Source organism: Mobula birostris, chromosome 1 (genome assembly GCF_030028105.1).
Source record: "Mobula birostris isolate sMobBir1 chromosome 1, sMobBir1.hap1, whole genome shotgun sequence".
Classification (NCBI taxonomy): Eukaryota; Metazoa; Chordata; class Chondrichthyes; order Myliobatiformes; family Myliobatidae; genus Mobula; species Mobula birostris.
Window position 1 is genome coordinate 187,919,119 of NC_092370.1, and position 25,345 is coordinate 187,944,463.

The 25,345-nt window shown below is 39.7% G+C and overlaps 1 protein-coding gene across 1 annotated transcript in view; it reads right to left on the reverse strand.

The window, feature by feature from the left end:
* The window catches only part of baz1a (bromodomain adjacent to zinc finger domain, 1A), an 87,822-nt gene that overhangs the window by 39,936 nt on the left and 22,541 nt on the right, over positions 1 to 25,345 (reverse strand). Inside the window, exons 9-18 of the mRNA XM_072267523.1 lie at positions 24,888 to 25,069; positions 24,408 to 24,503; positions 22,022 to 22,160; positions 19,580 to 19,726; positions 18,423 to 18,509; positions 18,101 to 18,325; positions 17,613 to 17,778; positions 14,812 to 14,916; positions 9,784 to 9,926; positions 30 to 749 (exon numbers count right to left, since the gene is read on the reverse strand). Of these exons, the coding sequence (XP_072123624.1) occupies positions 30 to 749; positions 9,784 to 9,926; positions 14,812 to 14,916; positions 17,613 to 17,778; positions 18,101 to 18,325; positions 18,423 to 18,509; positions 19,580 to 19,726; positions 22,022 to 22,160; positions 24,408 to 24,503; positions 24,888 to 25,069 (2,010 nt within the window). The remainder of the gene's footprint in view (positions 1 to 29; positions 750 to 9,783; positions 9,927 to 14,811; positions 14,917 to 17,612; positions 17,779 to 18,100; positions 18,326 to 18,422; positions 18,510 to 19,579; positions 19,727 to 22,021; positions 22,161 to 24,407; positions 24,504 to 24,887; positions 25,070 to 25,345) is intronic.

Here is a 25,345-nt window from a genome sequence, read left to right on the forward strand (position 1 = left end):
CACTGAGATTCAAGGGTGTAAAGAATTACCTGGAATATGAAATCTTTCCACAGGAAAGTTAGTAAGCAATTCAATGAGGCGGTCTTTCTCCTGGAGAAGTGTTTCTTTTAAGGAGTTCTCTCTGTTTCCCCTAGAGTTAAGTGCTTCAATCAGTTGATTCAATTGTTCTGGTGATGAATAAAAACACCATCTATTCGGTTTGTTTATTGGTCTGTGCAATTCTGCTGCAGGGGTGAAATCAAGAATTTGTTCCTGTTCTGAGGTAGATGGCTGTAAAGATCGTGAAGGAGAAACTGAACAGTTTTTGTCCTGAGCAATGGGCTTTTCATTGTATGGCTCATGCTGCCTTTGGTCCATCTTCCCTGAAGTTCCATTCCCTGAGGATTCATTACCTTGTGCTTTATCGTAAATTTTATTTCCCTGAGACTCCAAAGTTTTATCTAAAGTTTTAACAGGACAAGGCTGTAACATGTCCTCCATTAATCCTTCATAATCTTCTTCCACAAATAATCCAGGCACAGAACTTAAGACCCAGTATCTACGATACATGCGGTCACGTCCCAAAGGGAGAATATTGGTGCATGATGAGGCATTTTGAATTTTCCCTCCAAGTTCTCTCTCTTTTTTCAGCTGCTCAGATTTCAAAGCTTCCTCTTCCTCTGGACTTAAGATCTCCCTCTTTTCCACTGTTGATTCTTCAGCTTCCTCAGGATTCCGCATACTCTTAAACCCAATTTGATTCTTCTTTCCTATAGGTACAAATTAAAATCCAAAATTTCCATGAACATTAAATACCACAGAATATTATAACTTGAAAAGGCAATTAGACACAGTCTCAGAGCTTACACTCCAATTACTGACATCTATACACATCTCTTTCAAGTATCACATCAACTCTATCAACAAGTACAGAAACAAATAAATATTTGAGTTTTACAAATAAGTTATGAATCACCTTGGGAACATGCAATAACTCCTCTGCTGCTGTTGCGACACTGTTTTAGACACTTTTAATCTACATTGGAGAAAGCTGACAGCAACCAACTCAGAAGTGATCAAATTACCCTGTCAAATGCAGGGTAAAGAAAGGATAATATGGGGCAAATTAATAAACATGGTGAGGCTGATGGGTTCAAATGTGTTTATTTCAACACCAGGACTATAATACACGAGGATAAACTTAGTGCTGTGAACGGTACATAAAAATATGTTGTTGTTGGCACTGACTGCATGTGGGACAGGACTAGCAATTCAATGTTTCTCAGTCTTGTTTTATGAGATAGACAGGGTGGTTATAGAGGTGGAGTGGTTCAGTTCAGTTTTCGTTTGTCATTTAGAAATGCATGCATTAAAAAAATGATACAACATTCTTCCAGAATAATATCACAAGAAAACACGGGACAAACCAAGACTAAAACTGACAAAACTACATAATTAAAACAAGTAGTTACAACAGTGCAAAGCAATACCATAATTTGATAAAGAGCAGACCATGGGCACAGTAAAAAAAAAAAAAGTCTCAAAGTCCCAATAGACTCATCATCCCATGCAGGTGGCAGAAGGGAGGAACTCTCCCTGCCATGAACCCCCAAGCGCCGCCAACTCACTGATGCAGCACCACTGGAAGCACCCAACCGCAGCTGACTCCTAGTCCGTCCGAAAACTTCGAGCCTCCGACCAGCCCCTCCGAGCACCATCCTCTGCTGAGCGCTTCAACCCCGCCCGCCGAGCGACAAGCAAAGCCGAGGACTCGGGGCCTTCTCCTCCGGAGGCTCTGGACCACACAGTAGCCGCAGCAAAGCAGGAATTCCAGAAGTTTCACCAGATGTTCCTCGGTACTCTCATGTCCGCCTCCATCAAATCAGGATTGTGCATGTCACCCTACTTGACAAATAACAGACATCACCACCGGAGTGGCCGCTGCGACCTGCGTCGCACCGCCATCTTCCCCATCTTATCCCATCTGGGTTGCACTACAGATAGAGGTCATACTGGAGATCTCATCCACAGAGGCAATTTGGAGGGGGCTCAGAAATAAGAAAGGTGCAATTACACTGATGGCATACTAGAGGCTCCCCAAGAACCACTGGGGTGGAGGAACAGATACAAACACAGATTATGGAAAGGCGCAGAGTCAATAGGGTTGTCATAGTGGGGGAAGTAGTGGTGGGTCTTCTTGAAAATATTAATGCAAACAAGTCCCCACAGCCTAATGGCATATATCTCAGAATATTGAAAGAAATGAGATTGCTGGGTCCTTGACAAAGATCTTTGCGTCCTCAGTAGCAACAGGCAAAGTCCCAGACAACTGTTGTGTCTTTGTTCAAGAAAGGAAGTAAGAATAATCCAGATAATTATAGGCAAATGAATCTCAAGTCAGTGGTAAGGAAGCTATTGGAGAAGATTCTGAGAGAAAAGATTTACAAACATTGGAAAGCAGAGCAGGCAATTCTTTACAAACCTGATCAAATTTCTGAAGAGGTGAGAAACAAGTTTGATGAGGGCAAGGCAGTGGATATTATTTACATCAGGGGTTCCCAACCTTTTTTTATGACATTGACCAATACAATAAGCAAAGAGTTCGTGGACCCCAGATTGGGAACCGTTGACATACAAGGACTTTAATAAGGAGCAAAGATTGTTGAGGCTCCCTTCCATCCATTCCACAATTTCTTTGACCCACAACTGCCATTGAGGTGGTACAACAGCATCACAACTTGGACTGCTAGACTGGATAACAATTTCTTCCCTCAGGCTGAGGTCTTGTCACTAGGGCAGCGAGACATTTACTGCACTGTTTACCTGCGCTCTGCACTACGTGCACTTTGATTTATATTTTATGAACTTCTAGTGTTGGCGCATGGCCAAGTGGTAAGGCATTGGCCTAGTGATCTGAAGATCGCTAGTTCGAGCCTCAGCTGAGGCAGCGTGTTGTGTCCTTGAGCAAGGCACTTAACCACACATTGCTCTACGACGACACCGGTGCTAAGCTATATCAGCCCTACTGCCCTTTCCTTGGACAACATCGGTGGCGTGGAGAGAAGAGACTTGCAGCATGGGCAACTGTTGGTCTTCCATACAATCTCGCCCAGGCCTGCACCCTGGAAACCTTCCAAGGCACAAATCCATGGTCTCACGAGACTAACAGATGCCTAAGAAAGAAGGTAATATTTTGCTTTATGTGGTGTGTGTAAGTTTTACGGGTGCACTGTGGTCCAGAGGGTTGTTGTTTCCTTTGGTTGTATACACGTACAGTCAGATGATAATCTTGAAGGCATTTAATAGGTCTCTCATGGTAGGTCAGCTCACAAAATAAAGATGCAAAGGATTGAAAGCGAATTGTAAATTTGGATTCAGAACTGACTCGTCCATTGGTGAGAGAGAAGGGGTGGAAGGCTGTTATTCTCACTCACGGGCTATGACTAACATTCCCAATGTTCACTACTGAAACCTCTTGTTTATGATGTACATCAACAATTTGGATGAAAATGTAAATAGATGGATGGATTAGAAAGTTTGTAGATGACACAAAGATTAGTGGAGTTGTGGACAGTGTAAAGAACTTTCCAAGAATAGAGAAGGATATAGATCAGTTACAGATATGGACAAAGAAGTGGCAAATGAGAGTTTAATTTAAGCAGGTTGCGGCACCCCTCCTGCACGGAAAAGAAAAAGAAACAGAACTTGCAAAACCCAACCACTCCCTTGCACAAAAGCTAACAGATCACCCACCCGGACACGGCAGCTAAAACAGCTAATCCCCTTAGACCTTGAAAAGATTCATTACTCACTTAATTCGGACATGAATTTCCAAAAGGGGACCTTTTCTTGAATATTTTCATAATTCCCATTTATATTAAGGGTTTATCCCTTTTTTTTTTCTTTTGCATTTAAATCCCTTACTCCCAGCTTCTTTCCGTTAAGACTTACTGTTTTTTTTATGTGTAAACATATAGCTCAGGTAGTAGGCAATATACCTTCTTTTTATAAATACAGCTCTGTAGTGATAAAAGTTCTGATTAACTTTTCTATATATCGTAACGTTGCTTTTGGAGTTGGGTAGTGGGAGGGTGGGGTGGTAACTAACTTTATACAATTCTACTATGGGTGCTTTTCCTTAACTGTTATGAACTGTACATTTGATATGTTTGTTTTGCACTGTACAGTATAAACCTCTTACTGTTTTTTTTGTTGCATTGTAGAAACTTATAAAAAAAATCATAAAAACAGCAAATCCCTAACCTCACCCCCAAATCCACTCCCACACAAAGAAAACAATACCATCAAACACCAACCCCCTCACCCAAAAAAAAAACCAAATGTATTGCACACTCGCTAATTGGCAAAAAGAAAGAAAACAAAAAAAAATGAAGGAGACCAATATCAACCACAGTCCACACTGATAATCGCATACGACTTGGAATTTCAAAAACATCCCCCGCCCGGAACAATAAGAGCAACAGCTTGAACTCAGTCCTTCCATGGGGTATGACCTCCAGCCTGACGCAGCCTCCCGCAGAGAACGACATCCAGATCAGTTCCACAGTTCACTGAAAGTGGCTACGCAAGTGGATAAGATGGTAGATGTGTATGGCACACCTGCCTTCATTCTTAAGCACGTTGTGTACAAAAGTAAAGTCACGCTACAAATATATAAAACTTTAATTAGAGCACATGTGGAGTATTGGATACAGTTCTAGTCACCCCATTATAGGAAGGATGTGGAGACAAAGTGTGCAAAATGCTGCCTGGATTAGAGTACAAGTTGTAAGGAAGAGTTGTACAAACTTCAATCAGAATCAGGTTTAATATCACCAGCATATTTTGTGAAATTTGTTAACTTCGCGCCGGCAATGCAATGCAATACACGACAATATAGGGGGGAGAAAAAGGAAATCAGTTACAATAAATAATGTATATACACATATTAAATAGTTAATTAAAAGTAATGCAAAAACAGAAATAATATTTTGAAAAAGAGGTAGTGTTCAATCACAAACAAGAGAAAATCTGCAGATGCTGGAAATCCAAGCAACACACAAAATGCTGGAGCACCTCAGGCCAGACAGCGTCTATGGAAAAGAGTAAATGGTTGACGTTTCAGGCTGAGACCCTTCCTCAGGACCCTCGCACACCAGATAGCCTGTCAGAATGATCTCCAAGGTACATCTGAAGTTTGAGTGTTTAAGGTGACAAACTAAATCTTTTCAAATTCTGAATGAAATATAGCCACTATCAATTCTTCATTATAGCTGTATCAATATGTTGGGATCAGGTATGATTCTCAGAGATCTTGACACCCAAGAACTTGAAATTGCTCAATGGATCCCTCATGAGAATTGTTTAGTGTTCCCTCATCTTGCCCTTCAAGTCCACAGTCAGCTCTTTGGTCTTACTGATGTTGAGTGCAAGGTTGTTTCTGTGACTCCACTCAACTAGCTGGTACATCTTGGTCCTATATGCCTTGTCTCCATCTGAGATTCTACCAACAATGGCTGTATCATCAGCAAATTTTTTAGACGGCATTTGAGCTGTAACTAGCCACACAGTTATGGGTATAGAGGAAGTAGAGCAATGGGCGCCAGTATTGATTGTCAGCGAGGAGGAGATATTATTACCAATCCACTTCTGGTTAGGAAGTCAAGGGTCCAATTGCAGAGGGAGATAGAGGCCCAGGTTTCTGAAGCTTATCGATCAGGACTGTAGGAATGATGGTATTAAAGGCAAAGTATGGTCAAGAAAAAGCATCCTGACATAGGTGTTTGTATTGTCCAGGTGATCTAGGGCCATGTGAAGGGCCATTGAGATTGCATCTGCCGTAGACCTATTGTGGCAATAGGCAAATGGCAGTAGGTCCAAGTCCTTGTAGAAGCAGGAGTTCACTCTAGTCTTTTCGTCATTGTAGATGTGAGTGCTACTTGAATGGTTCTCCCTAGATCATTGGGGGCTGAAGTGAGAACTGATAGGGGTTTTTCAAATTATGACAGGATTGCTACCCGTACCACGTGCGAGTGAGGCTAGAAATAGGAAGATAATGCAGCTAAATATGTGGCTAAGGAGTTGGTGCAGGAGGGAGGGCTTCATGTTTCTGGACAATTGGGCCTTATTCCAGGGAAGCTGGGCCCTGTTCCGATGGGACAGGTTGCACCTGAACTGGAGGGGGACTAACATCCTTGCAGGAAAGTTTGCTAGTGCTGCTCTGGGGGGTTTAAACTAGATTTGCAGGGGGAGGGGAACCGGAGTGTTAGAGCTGATAGTGAGGTGGAGGAGGATAACGGTCAGGAGAGAACTGCAAGTATAGAGCATGGAGTAAAGCCAGATCTAACATATAAAGAGGCTTTGATGAAAGGGAAACAGAATAAAGTGTGTAAAGGTAGTAAGGTAGAAGGGCTAAAGTGCGTGTAATTCAATGCAAGAAGCAACAGGAACAAAGGGGATGAACTGAGAGCTTGGATACATACATGGAATTATGATGTAGTGGCCATTGCAGAGACTTGGCTGGCAGCAGGGCAGGAACGGATTCTCAATATTCTTGGATTTCAATGCTTTAAAAAGGAAAGAGAGGGGGGGAAAGGGGAAGAGGTGTGGCATTACTGGTCAGGGATACTATTACAGCTACAGGAAGGGTGGGTAATGTAGCAGGATCCTCTTTTGAGTTAGTATGGGTGGAAGTCAGGAACAGGAAGGGAGCAGTTACTCTACTGGGCCTATAGAATACTCCCCCTGGTAGCAGCAGAGATACAGAGGAGCAGATTGGAAGGCAGATTTTGGAAAGGTGCAAAAATAACAGGGTTGTTATCATGGGTGACTTTAACTTCCCTAATACTGATTGGCACCTGATTAGTTCCAAGGGTTTAGATGGGGCAGAGTTTGTTAAGTGTGTCCAGGATGGATTCCTGTCACAGTATGTGGACAGGCTGACCGGGGGAATGCCATACTAGATCTAGTACTAGGTAATGAACCGGGTCAGGTCACAGATCTCTCAGTGGGTGAGCATCTGGGGGTCAGTGACCACCGCTCCCTGGTCGTTACCACTATCATGGAAAAGGATAGAATCAGAGAGGACAGGAAAATTTTTAATTGGGGAAGGGCAAATTATGAGGCTATAAGGCTAGAACTTGCGGGTGTGAATTGGGATGATGTTTTGGCAGGGAAATGTACTATGGAAATGTGGTCGGTGTTTCGGGATCTTTTGCGGGATGTTAGGGATAAACTTGTCCCGGTGAGGAAGATAAAGAATGGTAGGGTGAAGGAACCATGGGTGACAAGTGAGGTGGAGAATCTAGTCAGGTGGAAGAAGGCAGCATACATGAGGTTTAGGAAGCAAGGATCAGATGGGTCTGAGGAGCAGCTGAGGAGAGCAAGAAGGGGGCATGAGAAGGCCTTGACGAGTAGGGTAAAGGAAAACCCCAAGGCATTCTTTAATTATGTGAAGAACAAAAGGATGACAGGAGTGAAGACAGGACCAATTAGAGATAAAGGTGGAAAGATGTGCCTGGAGGCTGTGGAAGTGAACAAAGTCCCCAATGAATACCTCTCTTTGGTATTCACCAATGAGAGGGAACTTGATGACGGTGAGGACAATATGAGTGAGGTTGATGTTCTGGAGCATGTCGATATTAAGGGAGAGGAGGTGTTGGAGTTGTTAAAATACATTAGAACGGATAAGTCCCCAGGGCCTGAGGGAATATTCCCCAGGCTGCTCCACGAGGTGAGGGAAGAGATTGCTGAGCCTCTGGCTAGGATCTTTATGTCCTTGTTGTCCACGGGAATGGTAATGGAGGATTGGAGGGAGGCGAATGTTGTCCCCTTGTTCAAAAAAAGTTCGTACGGATAGTCCAGGTAATTATAGACCAGTGAGCCTTACATCTGTGGTGGGAAAGCTGTTGGAAATGATTCTTAGAGATAGGATCTATGGGCATTCAGAGAATTATGGTCTGATCAGGACAGTCAACATGGCTTTGTGAAGTTCAGATCGTGTCTAACAAGCCTGATAGAGTTCTTTGAGGTGGTGACCAGGCATATAGAAGAGGGTAGTGCAGTGGATGTGATCTATATGGGTTTTACAAGGCATTTGACAAGGTTCCACATGGTAGGCTCATTCAGAAAGTCAGAAGGCATGGGATCCAGGGAAGTTTGGCCAGGTGGATTCAGAATTGGCTTGCCTGCAGAAAGCAGAGGGTCGTGGTGGAGGGAGTACATTCGGATTGGAGGGTTGTGACTAGTGGTGTCCCACAAGGATTGGTTCTGGGACCTCTACTTTTCGTGATTTTTATTAACGACCTGAATGTGAGGGTAGAAGGGTGGGTTGGGAAGTTTGCAGACGACACAAAGGTTGGTGGTGTTGTAGATAGTGTAGAGGATTGTCGAAGATTGCAGAGAGACATTGATAGGATGCAGAAGTGGGCTGAGAAGTGGCAAATGGAGTTCAACCTGGAGAAGTGTGAGGTGGTACACCTTGGAAGGACAAACTCCAAAGCAGAGTACAAAGTAAATGGCAGGATATTTGGAAGTGTAGAGGAGCAGATACATGTCCACAGGTCCCTGAAAGTTGCCTCACAGATAGATAGGGTAGTTTAGAAAGCTTATGGAGTGTTAGCTTTCATAAGTCGAGGGATAGAGTTTAAGAGTCGCGATGTAATGATGCAGCTCTATAAAACTCTGGTTAGGCCACACTTGGAGTACTGTGTCCAGTTCTGGTCGCGTCACTATAGGAAGGATGTGGAAGCATTGGAAAGGGTACAGAGGAGATTTACCCCAGGCAGAGATTGAGGGAGCTAGGGCTTTACTCTCTGGAGAGGAGGAGGATGAGAGGAGACATGATAGAGGTATACAAGTGTACAAGTTTCCTTTTATATTTTATTCTCTATTAATTATAGTTCCAGTAATATCTATAAACTGTAAATCATTTAATCGTATCTGGTGTATTGTCTGTTATTTGGGCGGGGTGGGGTATATCACACAGCATCCACACAAACTAATTATCCAGTTTGGCGGGGCCGAGGGCTGTTTCCCTAGATGACAGCGAGCCGAGCGACCCCGAGGCTGGCCAGGGGGGCTACACAAGTTATTAAGAGGAATAGATAGAGTGGAGAGCCAGCACCTCTTCCCCAGGGCACCACTGCTCAATACAAGAGGACATGGCTTTAAGGTAAGGGGTGGGAAGTTCAAAGGGGATATTAGAGGAAGGTTTTTTACTCAGAGAGTGGTTGGTGCATGGAATGCACTGCCCGAGTCAGTGGTGGAGGCAGATACACTAGTGAAGTTTAAGAGACTACTAGACAGATATATGGAGGAATTTAAGGTGGGGGGGTTAAATGGGAGGCGAGGTTTAAGGGTCAGCACAACATTGTAGGCCAGAGGGCCTGTACTGTTCTATGTTCTATGACTAGCTTAGATAGAATTTCCCCCAGGTAAAATGTCAAACACCAGGTAGAAATGTCAAACACCAGAGGACAAACATTTCAGGGTTTGGGTGGTGGGGAGACAGGAAGTTTAAAGGTGATGTGAGGGGCAAGTTTTCTTTTTACATGCAGGGAATATTAAGGTGCACAGAATAGATTACTGGGGTTGAAGTTTGGTGGTGTTTAAGCAGTTTTTAGAAAGACACACGAATATGAAGAGAATGGAGGAATATGGATAATACACAGCAGGAAGATACTTAGTTACAAATTGGCATCAAAATTGGCACATCATGAACGTAATCATGGCTTATCCAGTGCTGTACTGTTCTACATTGTCATAGTGAAAAGAAATGTAGGGAATTGCAATTCTCAGACTAACCTTTTTGTCCCTTTTTACATGATCCCAATTCTTCTTCATCTTCTGTGGCTGTATCACACCCACGATCTCTGTGTGCAGACTCCTGGCTTTCTGTGCTGGTGCTGAGCTCTTCCTGAGTTGTGTTCCGAATCATATCTTCTTCACTTTAGAAATAACTTATATTGACAAGCAAGCCAAGATATTCCCATAATAATTCAGTAATCCCTCCCACTAAATCTATGACTAGTCATATTCCACACCAAGTCAGGTTCCTTGGCCAGATCCCAACGTACCTTCAAATTGCTTTGATCAAGTTGATTAAACAATACAACTTTATCTATGGTAATTTTTTTTGGTCTGGATAAAAAGAAACTGACTTGAATGGACAACAATTAGTTTATTTGCTGCTGTATGGCATCATTGCCTCTGTAACGATGACTGAAGTTTAAGTGACGAATACTTAAACTAAATAAGCATACAAATATAAACAAAAATTATACAGTAAATCTACATAGACCATGACATCCTTCTTCTTGAAAGCAAAGTAGACCAAGAAACTCATCAAGGGGAGAATGAAATCAATGAACAGTCCAACAAAGAGACTGATTTGAGAGAACTAGATTTTGGTGAACAAGAGATAACTTCAGAATGCTGATCAAAAGCAGTGTTCTATCTTTTAAAATAAGAATGCAACAGCCAGCTAATATGGAACAATGCCACTTTATCCACTGGTCCTGTGCCAAAATAGATGCCCAGGTAATCATTTTTGTCCTTCTTGCATTATTAGAAATGCAAATAAAACATTAAATGGAAGCCCCAGCTGCCTTTTCTGATGGCCAAAACCATATCTAAAGTTTGACTACAAGAAAGCTCTTCTGTCCCAACCTACATTCATTTCTTAGAAGTATTGGAAAGTAATCATGGCCTGCGAATTTGAAAGACTGTCATGTGACTGTTTTTTTAAAGTGATAAAACATCTAAAATAAATTTGTTCACTAGAATATTTCAAGATATTTAAGGTGCTACATAAAATCCCATAACTTTGAAATCTATCCCATTATTCTATTTATTTAGGGTCCATATTTTTGCTCATTTCTGGTTTGGCAATGTTGCCAGCTCATCAATCGCACAACTTTGGTAAAGGTGATTAAATCAAACCCTCTAAGTTACCAATACGTTACTGATGAAAACATTTTACATTTCTTCACAATAAAGAACACATTTGCCAGCTTTTTTGGGCTTCCTATAGAGGTCCAATTTATTCTCGGCTAACAATTCAGTCTTCCAGACTAACAGACGACTGATGCTACAATCTGGAATAAACAAAATGTTAGAAGAACTAAGTGGATCAGTTAGCAACTGGGGAGCCAAAAGATGAAAGTTAACATTTTAAGTTGAGACCTTGCATCAGGACTGAATAGGGTCTTGACTTGCACTTTTTGCTTCCACACATGCTAACTGATCCAATGTGCTCTTCAGCATTCTTTTTTTAAAACCTGACTTCCTCCCAAATCATATTAGGATGGAGTTGAAGACACATAACAAACTGGAAGAATATGGCCCACCTATGAAAATGAGGATTGATTACGATGATAGACCAAAGAAACAGAAAAAGTAGATTTCCTTCTGCATTCAAAATAAAACCACTCCCTTGAACTTGTTGCTTGGGTTACAGCTGAAATGAGAGTATGTCTGAAGAACCAAAAAGAAACAATTCTTCACAGAATAGGGAAGCCAGATAACAATTTTAAATATCGGGGGAATTTGAAAACACACAATATGATTGAACAAACAAGTTAAAAGAAAATAAAGAAGATTTTTGAACTATGTTAAAGAACTTGCTATCCAAGCGCCATGATAATCTGTGTAGAAGCATTGCTTAGAGTGGTGAAAAGTAGCAAATTTGTATAAAAATTTGAAAGGCATGGCAGAAGATAACTATCAAGATTATATGCTTAGACCATCAAAACATAGAGGAACCGTCACTAACTTGCACCGATAATCCTGTAATTTCAGTCTCTGAGGTTCAAATGGGGTACCTGTCCAAATAGACCTGTGCCCTATCAACTGACTGAAGTATTCACTGAGACCTTTAACTTCTCACTTTGGTAGTCTGAGATACCCACCTACCTCAAGCGGGCTTCAATTATACTGGTGCTTAAAGAACATGGTAACCCGCCACAATGGCCATCGCACAGAAGCACTTACATCCAAAGGGATGAAGTGTTTTGAGAGGTTGGTGATGAAACACATCAACACCTGTCTGAGCAGCAACTTGGATCCACTCCAATGTGCCTATTGGCACAAAAGTTCCACAGCACATGCCATCTCATTGATACTCCACTCAAATGGAACAGCTGGACAGTAAAGGTACATACATCAGAATACCCTACAACTACAGCTCGACATTCAATACCATCATTCCCTCAAAGCTAATCAATAAGCTTGAAGACCTTAGCCTCAATACCTCCTCATGCAATTGCATCCTCTATTTCCTTACATGCAGACCCTAACCTGTTTGGATTGGCAACATCTTCTCCACCACCTCCATCAGCACAGGTGCACGACATGGTAGCATGCTTATCCCTCTGCTCTATCACTTTGCACTTACGACTGTGTGGCTAAGCATTGCTCCAATGCCATATTCAAGTTTGCTGACGACACCACTGTCGCAGGCTGAATCAGCATATAGGCGAGAGACTGAAAATATGACTGAGTGGTGGCACAATGACCTCTTACTCAATGTCAGCAAGACCAAGGAACTGATTATTAACTTCATAGGTCCATGAGTCTGTTCTCATCAGGGAATCAGAGGTGGCAAGAGCCAGCAATTTTAAGTTCCCTGTTGTAATCATTTCAGAGCACCTGTCCTGGGCCCAGCATGCAAGTGCAATTATGAAGAAAGCACAGCAGCACCTCTACTTCCTTAGGATTTTGCAAAGATTTGGCATGACATCTAAAGCTTTGATGCCGAGCATACTGACTGGCTGCATCACAGCCTGGTATGGAAACACCAATGCCCCTGAAATGAAAATCCTACAAAAAGTAGTGGAGTACAGGACCAGAGCCATTAAACGTTCGAGTTAACACTTTCATTCCCAGAATCATTCCCGTGGACCTCCTCTGGACCCTCTAAAATGCAGCACATGTTTCCTTAGGTAAGAGGCCCAAAACTGCTCACAATATTCCAAGTGTGGTCTGACCAATGCCTTATAAAGTCTCAACATTACATCCTTGCTCTTATATTTTAGTCCTCTTGAGAAGAATGCTAACAATGCATTTGCCTTCCTTACTACAAACTCAACCTGAAAGTTAACCTTTAGGGAATCCTGCACAAGGACTCCAAAGCCCCTTTGAAACTCTGATATTTGAATTTTCTGCCAGTTCAGAAAATAGACTATGCTTTTATTCCTTTGACCAAAATGCATAATCATACACCTCCCTATACCAAGTTCCATCTGCCACTTCTTTGCCCATTTTCCTTCTGCAGACTTCATGAAAACATTGCACCCACACCACCACCAGCCCCTCCACCTATATTCATATCATCTGCAAACTTGGCCATAAAGCCATCAATTACTTCACCCAAATTATTGACATACAACAAGAAGTCATCCCAACACAGACTGCTGTGTAACATGACTAGTCATGGGTAGCTCGCCAGAAAAGGCCCCTTTTACTCCCACTCTTTGCCTCCTGCCAGTCAGTTTTCTATCCATGCTAATATCTTTCCTGCAATTTATCTACCTTCAGCTTCCCAAGCACCTTCACAACAACACTCACTTCTGCCCCCAACACACCCAAATTTCTGGCATACTGCTAGTGTCTTCCACAGTGAAGACTGATGCCATTTCTTTGTCTTCCATTACTACCTCTCCAACATCATTTTCCAGTAGTCTGATATCCACTCTTGCCTCTCTTTTACCCTTCATACGTATATTTTGATATCCTGATATCATTGGCTAGCTGACCTTGATATTTCATCGTTTCTCTCCTTTTGGCGTTTTTTTTTAAAAAGATGCCTTCTATTGGTTTTAAAAACTTCCCAATCATCTAACTACCCACTAATCTGCTGTATTAAATGCCCTCTCTTTCTTTTATGCTGTCTTTGACTTCCGTATCAGCCACAGGTTGCCTCATCCATCCAAATATTACATTTTCTTTGGGATCTATCTATTCTGCACTTTCCAAGCTGCCTCCAGAAACTCCAGCCATTGTTGTTCTGCCATCATCCTTGCTTGTGACCTATTTCAATCAACTTTGGCAAGCTCCTCTCTCATGCCTCCAATTCCCTTTACTTCACTGATATATCTGACTATCTTCTGCCTATCAAACTGAAGGCAAATTTTATCATATTATGATTACTGTCTCCCAAGGGTTCCTTTACCTTAAATCTGGCTCATTACACAATACCTGAACCAGAATTGTCTTTTCCCAAGTGGGCTCAACCACTCTAAAATGCCATCTCATAGGCATTCTACAAATTTCCTCCCTTGGGATCCAGCACCAACCTTATCTTCCCAATCTACCTGCATATTCAAATCCCTCAATCTCTAACTGCACTACAAGATTATCTACCTTATTCAGTACTGCGTATATTCAAATATAACACCTGCAGTGCTGTATTCTTCACCCTTTTTGATTTTGCCCCTATTTTACACTCCAACTCATCCCACAGACTGCAATTTTGCCCAATCAACTGCCTGTCCTTCTTCACAGTCTCACTACACTCTGCATCTGCTTGTATACCCACTGCCCATCCTCCGCCCTATCATTCCGGTTCCCAAACTCCTGCCAAATTAGTTTAAAATTGGGTTAATATGAAATAAAGCAGTATTCATGTATATTTTTGTACGGCAGAACCAAAAATATGGTCTAGGCCCTGCTGTTGCTACATAAAACATTTAACATTGTACCCACAGCCATAAGAAAAATTAGTTGCGCCAAGTTGCTTTTGAACCATTCTTTACATATCAGAACTCAAGGCTTTCAAATTTGGACTTTTTAAAAGCATGAAATGACTTCACTGAGCCGTCACTAAAAACTTACACTGAATTTCCCTTCAAATTTCTCTGTTCTTCTTTCAGCTGATCATGCCTCTCCTTGAACCTTTGTTCTTGCTCTCTTAGTCGTTCTTCTTTTCTCTTGCGGTATCTGCCAGGTAATGTGAACATTAAATAACAACATTAAATGTACAAGAATATCAATAGTAGTATGCAATTTAGCTCTCAAGACATAATAGATATAAAAATCCTAGCTAACTACAATCTGGGCCATAGAAACCAACCCTGCAGCATACACGTTTTTTCAACTATGTGACTATCTTCCAAAGTCACATACTGCATGATGCAAGCACATTAATTTTACTCAAACCAAATTTCTATTCCTGCAGTATAATCAACAGAATGAAATTCAATGGTGGCATTCTTAAAAATACCTTATTTAAGGCTATCCTTAGTAAGCAATGATTGTGAAAACTAGATCAGTGGATATAATTTGGTAAAAATCAATGATAACACTGGAACTAGGCAGGCTTCAGTTTCACAGCCAAGGTCTTATGGGCATTTATGTAAAACGATGACAGCACAATTTGCTTGTCTGGCATAGCTCAGCTGTCATAACACATGCTTCAAAGCAGACTTGCATTACTTAAGATACCACAATGGTGCATTGTGGATGAAACCTGTCTGCTAGGCTGGGATTTTTCCACTGAAGAGAGGGATTTTTGTCAAATTTGGTTCCTTAAATAACTACAACAAAAATGAAACTAGAGCTTGTTACCTGGAAGACAAGACCATAAGTCATGGGAGCAGAATTAAGCTATTTCTCCCATCAAGTCTGCTTCACCATTTGATTGTGGCCAATTTATTTTTCCATTTTCCTGCCTCCTCCCTATAACCTCTAACGCCCTTACTAATTAAGTACCAATCAACCTCTGCTTTAAATATACACAATAATTGGCTGCCACACTGCCAATGAACTCACAAATTCACACCCCTCAGGCTAAAGAAATTCCTCAGGTCTGTTCTAAAGGGGCATCTTTCTATTCTGAAGCTGTGCCCTCTGGTCTTAGATTCTCTCGCTACTGGAAATACCCTCTCCAGATCCACTCATCTGGGCTTTTCAATATTTGGTAGGTTTAAATTAAATCCCCCCCACTTCATTCTTCTAAACTCCAACAGCTCCAGTCCAGAGTCAAACGCTCCTTAAACATTAACCTTTTATTCCCAGGATCATCCTCAAACTTCCTTTACACTCTTTCCAAGGCCAGCACATTTTCACGAGGCCCTAACCATTATGTTATGCTGTTAACATAAGTGGCATAAATTTGCTCCAAAAGGGTCACTTGTATATGCTTGCATAGTTGCAGCACATTTTTTTTTTAAAAAAAAACAAAACACTCACAGAAATGTAAGTGAATTTTATCCCTCAACTATGGAATTGAAGCTTTGAATGAGATATGATAATACAGTTGGTCCTCCTTATCCGCGAGGGATTGGTTCCGGGACTCCTCGTGGATACCAAAAAACGCGGATGCTCAAGTCCCTTATTCAACCTGTCTCAATGAAATGGACCTTAGGACCCAGCGGAACCCCAGACCTTATTTAACCTGTCTCAGTGCGGTGGACATTAGGACCTGAATCTGCAGTGTTTCTGTTCACGAAAATAATCATGATTGAAAATAAAGTGGAAATAATAAGGCAATCGGAAAGAGGTGAAACGCCATCGGTCATTGGAAAAGCATTAGGCTACAGTCGGTCAACGATCAGAGCAATTTTAAAGGATAAAGTGAGAAAGGCCCTGCCCTGATGAAAGCTACAATTATTACTAAGCAGTGGTTTAATTATTGGGTTTTGTGTTTTTGATCCTCCACATCAACGTGACACGGATGGACAGCACACTCAGGAGTGGTCTGTCACTGGATTGAACTCAGGAACTTCTGTTCCCAAACCCAGCACTGAAACATACGTTTCTTAAGTGTTTTATATGCATAGAAAGGTAAAATATAACTGACGCTAAATAATACCAGATGTACCTGTTCCGACTTACTTAGTAAGAGAATTTCTGTTTTTTTCCCAATCCTGATCCATGATAACCTACGCACATTCTCCCGTATACTTTAAATCATCTCTAGGTTACTCCTAATACCTAATACAATGTAAATGCTGTGTAAAATAGTTGTTATACTGCATTGTTAAGGAATAATGACAAGAAAAAAAAGTTTGTACATGCTCGAACAACAAGTGCTGGAAGAGCACTTCCGGGTTTTCTCGATTCGTGGTTGGTTGAATTCACGCATGCGGATGCGGATAAGCAGGGCTACCTGTACCATTTATAGGCCTTTCTGCATCATTCTAGAAATTTGAGAAGAACATTTTGGTTTCACTTACAGTTGTGGCCACGATGCCATTCCCATGTCAGATGCATATAGGATTATTTCATTCCCCATACAATGCTTTTTGAAACACTGCAGGAGAACTTAAACCATATGTCAAGTTCTCCTGCAGTGTTCCAAACTGCAGTTGCTCCCATGTCATTTCCCACTTTGGCATATAGTCTTAATGAAACCTGCAAATAATGACGTCAAATTTAATGCATTCCCACCCTAACCGTTGATATACTGATGACGCCATGTGACACAAAGTATTGATCATTAATTGACCCCTCAATATCTGCCCTGCCTGCTCTTAAATATTCTACCTGAAGTGGACCACTGATATCTATTCCCTCCAAATCCTTGAAGGCTATAGCACAGAACTGTTAGTCCAATTTCCAAGTTCTTGCAACCCTTCCAACACATCTGTAGGCACAGTTCTATGATAAATTATCATTGTCTACTCGGTCCATACCTTGCTGCAGCTTCCTCTCGCCCTCTGCGGTGCTGCTCAGCTTTTAGTTCTCTAAATTCTTGCCTAGTCTGTTTCAGAATCTCTACATTATCTTCAATGAAGTCCCTTGTGGAAACCAGAGTTAGTAGCTGTCCACACAGAGCATGCAGTACCTTCAGTTTTTCCGCTGGCAAAAAGCAAGCAAAGGGATTATGAATGCATGTGCAGCAAGTTGTGCGCCAAGACTAATTTATTCTTTACTTGTTAATTGTTTCAGTGATGATGCATACTGAGAAGTTGTGCTCCGATTTGTACACTTCAGTTTCTTTGAAACTTTTACTGAATTGCCAACATTTGATTTGTGGTCAAAATAAAATAGTCAAATGTTTATTATAAAAACCTTTTAAAAAAACATGCAATCATTGAATAAACTTTCTCCTTTAGGAGGACTGATAATGACTAAACTGCTATAGGAGCAAAAGTTTTTTTAAAAATGTATACATCGTTACCTGATGTCAAATCATACACTGGGATATTCGTTAGTTTTTTCAGAAGTTCTGGATTATTCATCCTGAATTCAACACAGGCATCATCAGAAGCATCAAATCCACCTTGCTGCTGGTATCGATACTTTGCATTTGCTGGTGTTACGTCAGTCCCCGCTGCCAAGATGTGAAGCCGGAGGATTTCAGACAGTGTGCAGCTATCGAGATCCAAATTACGCAATGAGCAGCCTTCAACAAATAAGCAGGTAAACATTTAATGATCATTAGGCTAGTAAAGCAAGTTTTCCCCCAATGAAAATTCAAACTGCAATTATAAGTAAAGGACCTTGGTAGAGCTGGGGCCATGCAGCTGCAAAAGCTGCAACAGCAGAGACTGCACATTTGGAGGAATCTAGATCTTCATCCAAAGCATCTGTGAATTGAATAAAAAGTCAGAGGTTTGTTGTTAAACACAGAAACAATGTATTAAAGATACCTCAAGGACAGCTTCCAATTAAAAGCAGCACATTTAAAGTATTAACTCTCTAAAATGACTGCTCAGTTTTGCAAAGTATTTGTTAGATTGTATTTCAATACTGTCCACTTTCCCCATTAAAAACATAGAATCTGCCAAGCACCAGGATTGGAATCAGTATTGGGAAAAATAATAACCACATTTCTTTGAATTTAATTCAGCCACGGCCACCAAAATAAACTACTGAAACGTTCGCTATTAAACAATTTTAGGTCCCCCACCCTCCATGCAGAATTGCAATTCATAAATTTTCAGTTTTACACGGCCAGTGGATTACACTGGAAATGTGCAATTTGACCAAGGGCTTCTTGTGCTTTTGTTGACTTTAATTTTATACTTTCCACACCTACAACACATTTTCTGTACCTTCAAATTCATTAAGAATAAAAACACACATTTCATATTTTATTAAAGCTGCATCTAATGTGCATATTTCTGAGCTTCTGAAGAAACACTTCAGAAGAAAAATGATTATGGGTTGAACTTTTTTAGGTTCAGCTCAGGGGTTTATTATAACTACAGGAAAAAGCATCAACTTCCAGTTTCTATAAAAAATTACAACTAAATCAGTCATGACAACAAATAAACAAACTTAGTTATCTACCTTTTATCCCTCCCTTGTGATGAACATTGTTAATGCACAAATGCAATTGATCAACTGTTTATACAGTATTTGACAGCTATAAACTGAATTACAGGGTGATGTTATAAAACAATGCTAATTGGGTTTTAACAGTGCGAAAGAAAAAAAAGCCAAGTAGATTGCAAGTTAAAAAAAACTCATCATTCCTATATACAGTTCAATCTTAGTATTCCCTGGAATGTATTTCTTGTTTAAAATCACCAGCTTGTATGTTAGTGAGATATACGTCAAGAGATTTTGTCTTAACTTATTCAGGAAGTCCAGCAACAACAAGTATAATTTGCTGATTACACCACTAATCTATATCTTCAAACCAATCTCTAACCTTTTGGATCTGGTTCCTTTAATTGTTCTTTGGCTACTTCTTCCTCTTCCTCTGCATGTGCCTGGAAGATTGCAGTTAGGAAAAAAAATAGCAATTCACAGAGTGGCCCTTCCGTGTCATTTCCAACAAGTGCTTCCTCTAGACTTTCTGTGAATTAATCAGAATCATTCCATCAGATCAGCAATTTCTCTTTTTACATTTTTTTATTAATTTTCCAAAATTATAAACAGTATAACAATGTTGATACAGAGAGATTGGAATAATCTTATTGTTGATAAGCATGTACAAAAAAAGATTTCAAATAATACCAGTATTATTTGAACTTCCAAACTCTTGATATAATTAATCATAGAGAAAAAAGAAATAAAAAGAAAAAAATACAAAGAACCGCCCCCCCAATAAAAACTAAACACTAAACCCAAAAGAAAAGCAAACGGAACAAAACAAGGCTAGATCATTATCTTAAATCGAACACGTTCAGTAATGTTGCCAACTCTGCTCCTCTATTCATATATTTTAAGTTAATAAGAAGGATTCGGAAAGGTCAAATTACATCATATGAAAATGTTGAATAAATGGTTTCCAAGTCTCTTCAAATTTAACCGAAGGATCAAAAATGTCACTTCTGATTTTTTCTAGATTTAAACATAATATAGTTTGGGAAAACCATTGAAATGTAGTAGGAGGATTGGTCTCCTTCCAGTTAAATAAAATGGATCTTCTGGCCATTAAAGTATCAAATGCAATCATCCGACAGGCTGAAGAGGATAAAAATCTATGTTCTGCCCTTGGCAAGCCAAAAATTACCGTAATAGGATGGGGTTGTAAATCAAAACGCAAAACTGTTGAGTAATATCAAAAATATCTTTCCAGAATTTTTACAAAAGAGGACAGGACCAAAACATACGAGTTAAAGAAGCCACTTCAGAGTGACATCCGTCACAAATAGGGTTTATATGGGAATAAAAATGGGCTAATTTTTCTTCAGACATATGGGCCCTATGCACTACTTTAAATTGTATTAGTGTATGTTTAGCACATATAGAGGAAGAACTAATTGAAAAATTTTATCCCACTTCTCTATGGGTAGGGAAAGTTGAAGTTCCCTTTCCTATTCATTTTTAATTTTATCAGCTATACCTCGCTGTAATTTCATAATTATATCATAAATTATTCCCTTCTGAAAGGGATTTAAACCTAAAATTTTATCAATGATATCAGTAGGGTACGAGGTTGGGAAGGTAGCAATTTCTCAACAATAAATCTTAAAATCTTAAATATTCTGAGAATATTATTGCACATCTAAAATAGTAGAAAAATTCTGGTTTACTTCAAACAATTAGGCAATTAACACCTGCAGATCAGTTTCATTATCAATTTATAGTCTTTTAAATGAGAACAATAAAATACATTTGTTGCCACCTATTAAGCTGCCTCAGTTCCAATTTAAAGTCCTCCATCGTCTTAAGTGCTCCCTTGAGAAAGTGGGAAACTTGCCTTTGTGCATTTTTGTGGGTCCCGAGGTTACTGGGAAAGCCAATGTGAAACCGCAAATTCTTCTACACAACAGGCCCTAGTCTGATGGAATCAGTGATCAGGAAGTTTTGCGAGAGATGTGCTCCTTCTTTCATGTTCAGTACCATCCAAAATACTAGTTCTCCACTCCTGAGTAGAAATGAATCAGATCTACAGGAATGAGTGGGAATATTGGATTTCAGGTGGCTCTGAGAAGATCACTTGTATCTCCATTCCAGGAATCTAATTCCGGGCAAGCAAAGTATATTTCCATATCAATAGATTTGACTAAGTGTGATTAGATTCTCAAAGCTAGGGATTTTGTCTAGGACGGAACACTGTTAAGTTGCCTTTGCATTTGGCATATTTAGAGACTATTTGGTAGCATTTCTCTAGTTGTAGGTAGAACAAGACCCAAAATAGATAGAAAGGCAGGCATGACATTCTTTGGTTCATGACCAACAGTAATATTTGTTTAGTATGGAATGACATACAGATCATAAATAGGTACAATGATGGTTAATAAAAGAAATCTTCAAGATGTTATTATATTATTGTTGAGTGCAAGAGCTAGGGAAAAAGTTCAGGTATTTTGATGAGCAACTCGCCTCGACTTTTTTTTTAAAAAAGTACACAATTTGCAGCAACACACTACATACTCAAGATCTTGTGGAAGTCCAGCTTCTTGGACTTATGATAATGACATCACTAAACCTGTATTTTAGAATTCTCCGTCTAACAATAACATAGAAACAACAGTGTAAGTAATACTCTGTCATGAAGTCTATTAAAGATAGCAAGAGTGTCAGTAGCATATCCCGGGTCCCAATGTAAATTTATCTATACTTGAATCCACCCATAAGCAAACTTTCACTAATCATTATCTTACTTGCACAAAGATCTAGTTTTACAATTCAAAATAATTACCTAGACTCACACCATCTGGAAACTCATCCTGGAGGTCAAATAGCTCTCCAAATGCATGCAAAAACTCTAGAACCATCAATGCATCACCAAACAGTTCTGATGGTAATCTAGTCTTCACAGGTGTTGGAGAAGGAAGTTCCTATGGATTAAAAAATATTGACAATGGATATTATGCAATATTCATTCAAAAACAATTACAAATTATTTTAATATTGCGAACATTTATCAAAGTAAGAGTTCTTAGTGCATGTGCAAGTAAACAGATCAGATGGTTATCTAATCACATATCAATTTAAAACACTCCTTAGCATTTTTAGCATCTACAGCTCAGAATTTAGGATCATACATTAACATTAAACATTGTGAACTGTCAATATGAAAAACATCAGCTCAAGACAGTCAGCAGCAGTTTTGTGATTCTTGAAGTCAGGCATTTTAGATTTCTTATACAACCAGCCAATATATTATCACTAGACCTTCAGATAGTTGCACATAAATTAGATAATGCAAACAGAAAATTAGTAACGACAGAGGTACTGAGATAATGTATAGTACATTATTGGAGTGCTCACAGATGCAGGAGAGAGTGCCATTTTCTAATCCAGATGCTAACTAATTTAAGTGTTTGCTGTGACATGCACGCGCAGCATATTCCATGTGGATTTCCTGTGCAACTGCTTCTAGTTAAATCAAAGCACATGGTCTCTTAGTTATACCATCTTTGTACAGCAAATTGATCTTTATCCAGTTTCTCTTCTGTACCCTTCTCGTCTCCTTTCCTTGAGAGATGTCATGATACAGAACCAATCTCTGAGCATCTAGAGTGGGGAAACTGCAGTTTAAAATTCAACTGGCTTCTTCTCATTATTGCCTCATTGAGTCATATGCCCATTACTCTAGGTTCCCAGTTTGCAGATCCATTCCATTTAACTCTCTGCAGTACATCCATCTAACACAATCACAAACCACTATGTTGATAGGCCTATTCTTGATACATCAGTCTGGCATTTCATACCCAACCAATGCTTCTTCGTCCCCTTACCCTCAGCCAATTCTACTCATTCAACCTTTATATTACCCACGAAGTGCACTGAAGCAAATCGCCAAATCTCAGCACAGGACAAGGACAAGATCAACGGGTCCATGGAAATACAACCACTTTAGGAGACCCCTTCAATTCGCACAAAACCCTGTATTGTTGCTAATCACTGATTACTGTATCTTTGGTTGAAATCCTTGAACTTTGTACTTAAAAGATTCAAGCGATTAGATCAATTTATCAATTGCAATTATGGACGCATTATAGACATCCTACCCCGCAAAAACTCATTTCAGGGAGATAGCACCCCCCCCCCCGCCCCAGTCGACCTCCAAGGGTGAATGTAATACTTTGTTTAGTGATTTTTGTCTAATCTGTAAACAAAGTTGGGTATATGCAGAAAATGTGACATTAAAATATGTACTTATATTATCATGGAGTCATTTTTTTAAAATTCTATTACAACTTTAAGCAAGTCTACAGGGAGTTGACCTCATCACGTAGGACATCAAGAGTAGCTCCTTAGCAGCTAGCCAGCTAGTTTAAATAACGTCAGCTATGCTAATGAATGAATGACACCTGTTAAACTCACCTCAACATGTCTTTTACATTTAAACCCACCATGGGCAATAGAAAAGTCACTGTTGCAAACGGTGCAGTGAGCAACACTGTCATTATTTTTTGAGGTTGACTGTAAAACTCGCCCACAGAGAAAATTGATAGGTCTACTTTAGCACGAAGAGAGACCAATCAGGATGCTCGTTCTCACTCTTCTTCTTAAAAAAAAACAAAAATCGATTTCTGGGATATTGTATGTAATTTGCAGGCGTCAGGGAGCTGCCATCAACATGCGGGAGACTCCCAGAACTTCCGGGAGAGGTGGAATGGCTGGCATTAAAAAATGTTTTGCTTGCTCTGCCCACGGCCATTGAAAAAGCAATACTTTCAAGAGGAGGGGAATAATGAACCGTACAGAAAATAAATAAAAATGGTCGTATAAAAAGGAAGAATCAATTATGGCTATGGTTTTGACAGCAATTTTTGCAAATGTTATTACCAGATGCAATTTAAAAGATAGACCTGAGAAAATCATAACACAGGAAGAAAACGACGCAATAGAACATTATGTGCCAAAACTGTTACGACAATTTCTAATGGCATGGCTCACGATTAGTCAGAAGAAACAGCATTTGAAGTGGCAGAAGTAAAAGTATACCACCATCTTGTGGAAGGACTCAAGAATTACATCCATTATTATCGCATTTTCTAAATGGCTGTTAATAACACACATGGATTTCAAGAAGTTATTCATAGAAAGTACATAAACTTTAAAAACTGCACAGCTACCTTTAAGTCCTCACATTCCATATCTTCTCGGGGTTTATTCCATTCTTTAAGATATTCAGCATACTTTTTCTTTTCTTCTCGTAGTTTCTCTCTTTCCTGTTTTAAGGAGACTAAATTTTAATTATGCACACCTAAAATCAGTCTTCAATAATTACATAAGTGGAAATTAATTTTAATGGCAACATCTCTGGTGAAACAGAAGCCAAAATCAAGATAGTTAAGGTAAATTAAGAAAACTTCAGGTTTCAATTTCCTCTGATGATACAAAGGAATCAGCTGAGTGACATGTAGGTGGGAGGACAAGGGAAAAAGAAAGAATAGGCAGTTTAAAAATAGTTAAGATATAGGTGATAAAACCATGTGCAGTTTTGCAATAAGAGCATGTATCATTCAACTGAAAATAAATCAAGTCATAAGTAATGAATACACTATATTGAAAACTAGTCTGGATTTTAATTGAGTCAAACTATTATTCATTACCTTCTCTTTCTCCAATTTTAAGCGTTCCTTTTCTTCTTTCCTTTTCATTTTCTCTTGTTCTAATATTTTCTTTAATTCTTCTTTTTTCTTTTCTTTGTCCTCTTTTTCTTTCTTTTTAGCTTCCAAAATCTCCTTTCTTTTCTTTAACTCATTTGCTAGTTCCTCCTCTTTCCTCCTTTTGGCTTTCAGAGGAATAAGAAATTAATTAATCAAGCTGGAAAGTATTCTGAAAATGCAAGTTAACAAAAACATAACTTTGGCAATAATCTTGACTATTTATGGAATGCACCAATTTTTATTTTCCAGATTGTTTTTAACCCCACACTGAAGCTACTTAGCAGATTCTGACCCTTTTAAGTTCTCAAAAGATCTCAAATACAACAAACTAACTTTCTGAAACACCTTTCCAATGTTTCTGGGCACTATTGTCCATGACAAGCTTACCAAACATTTCAATT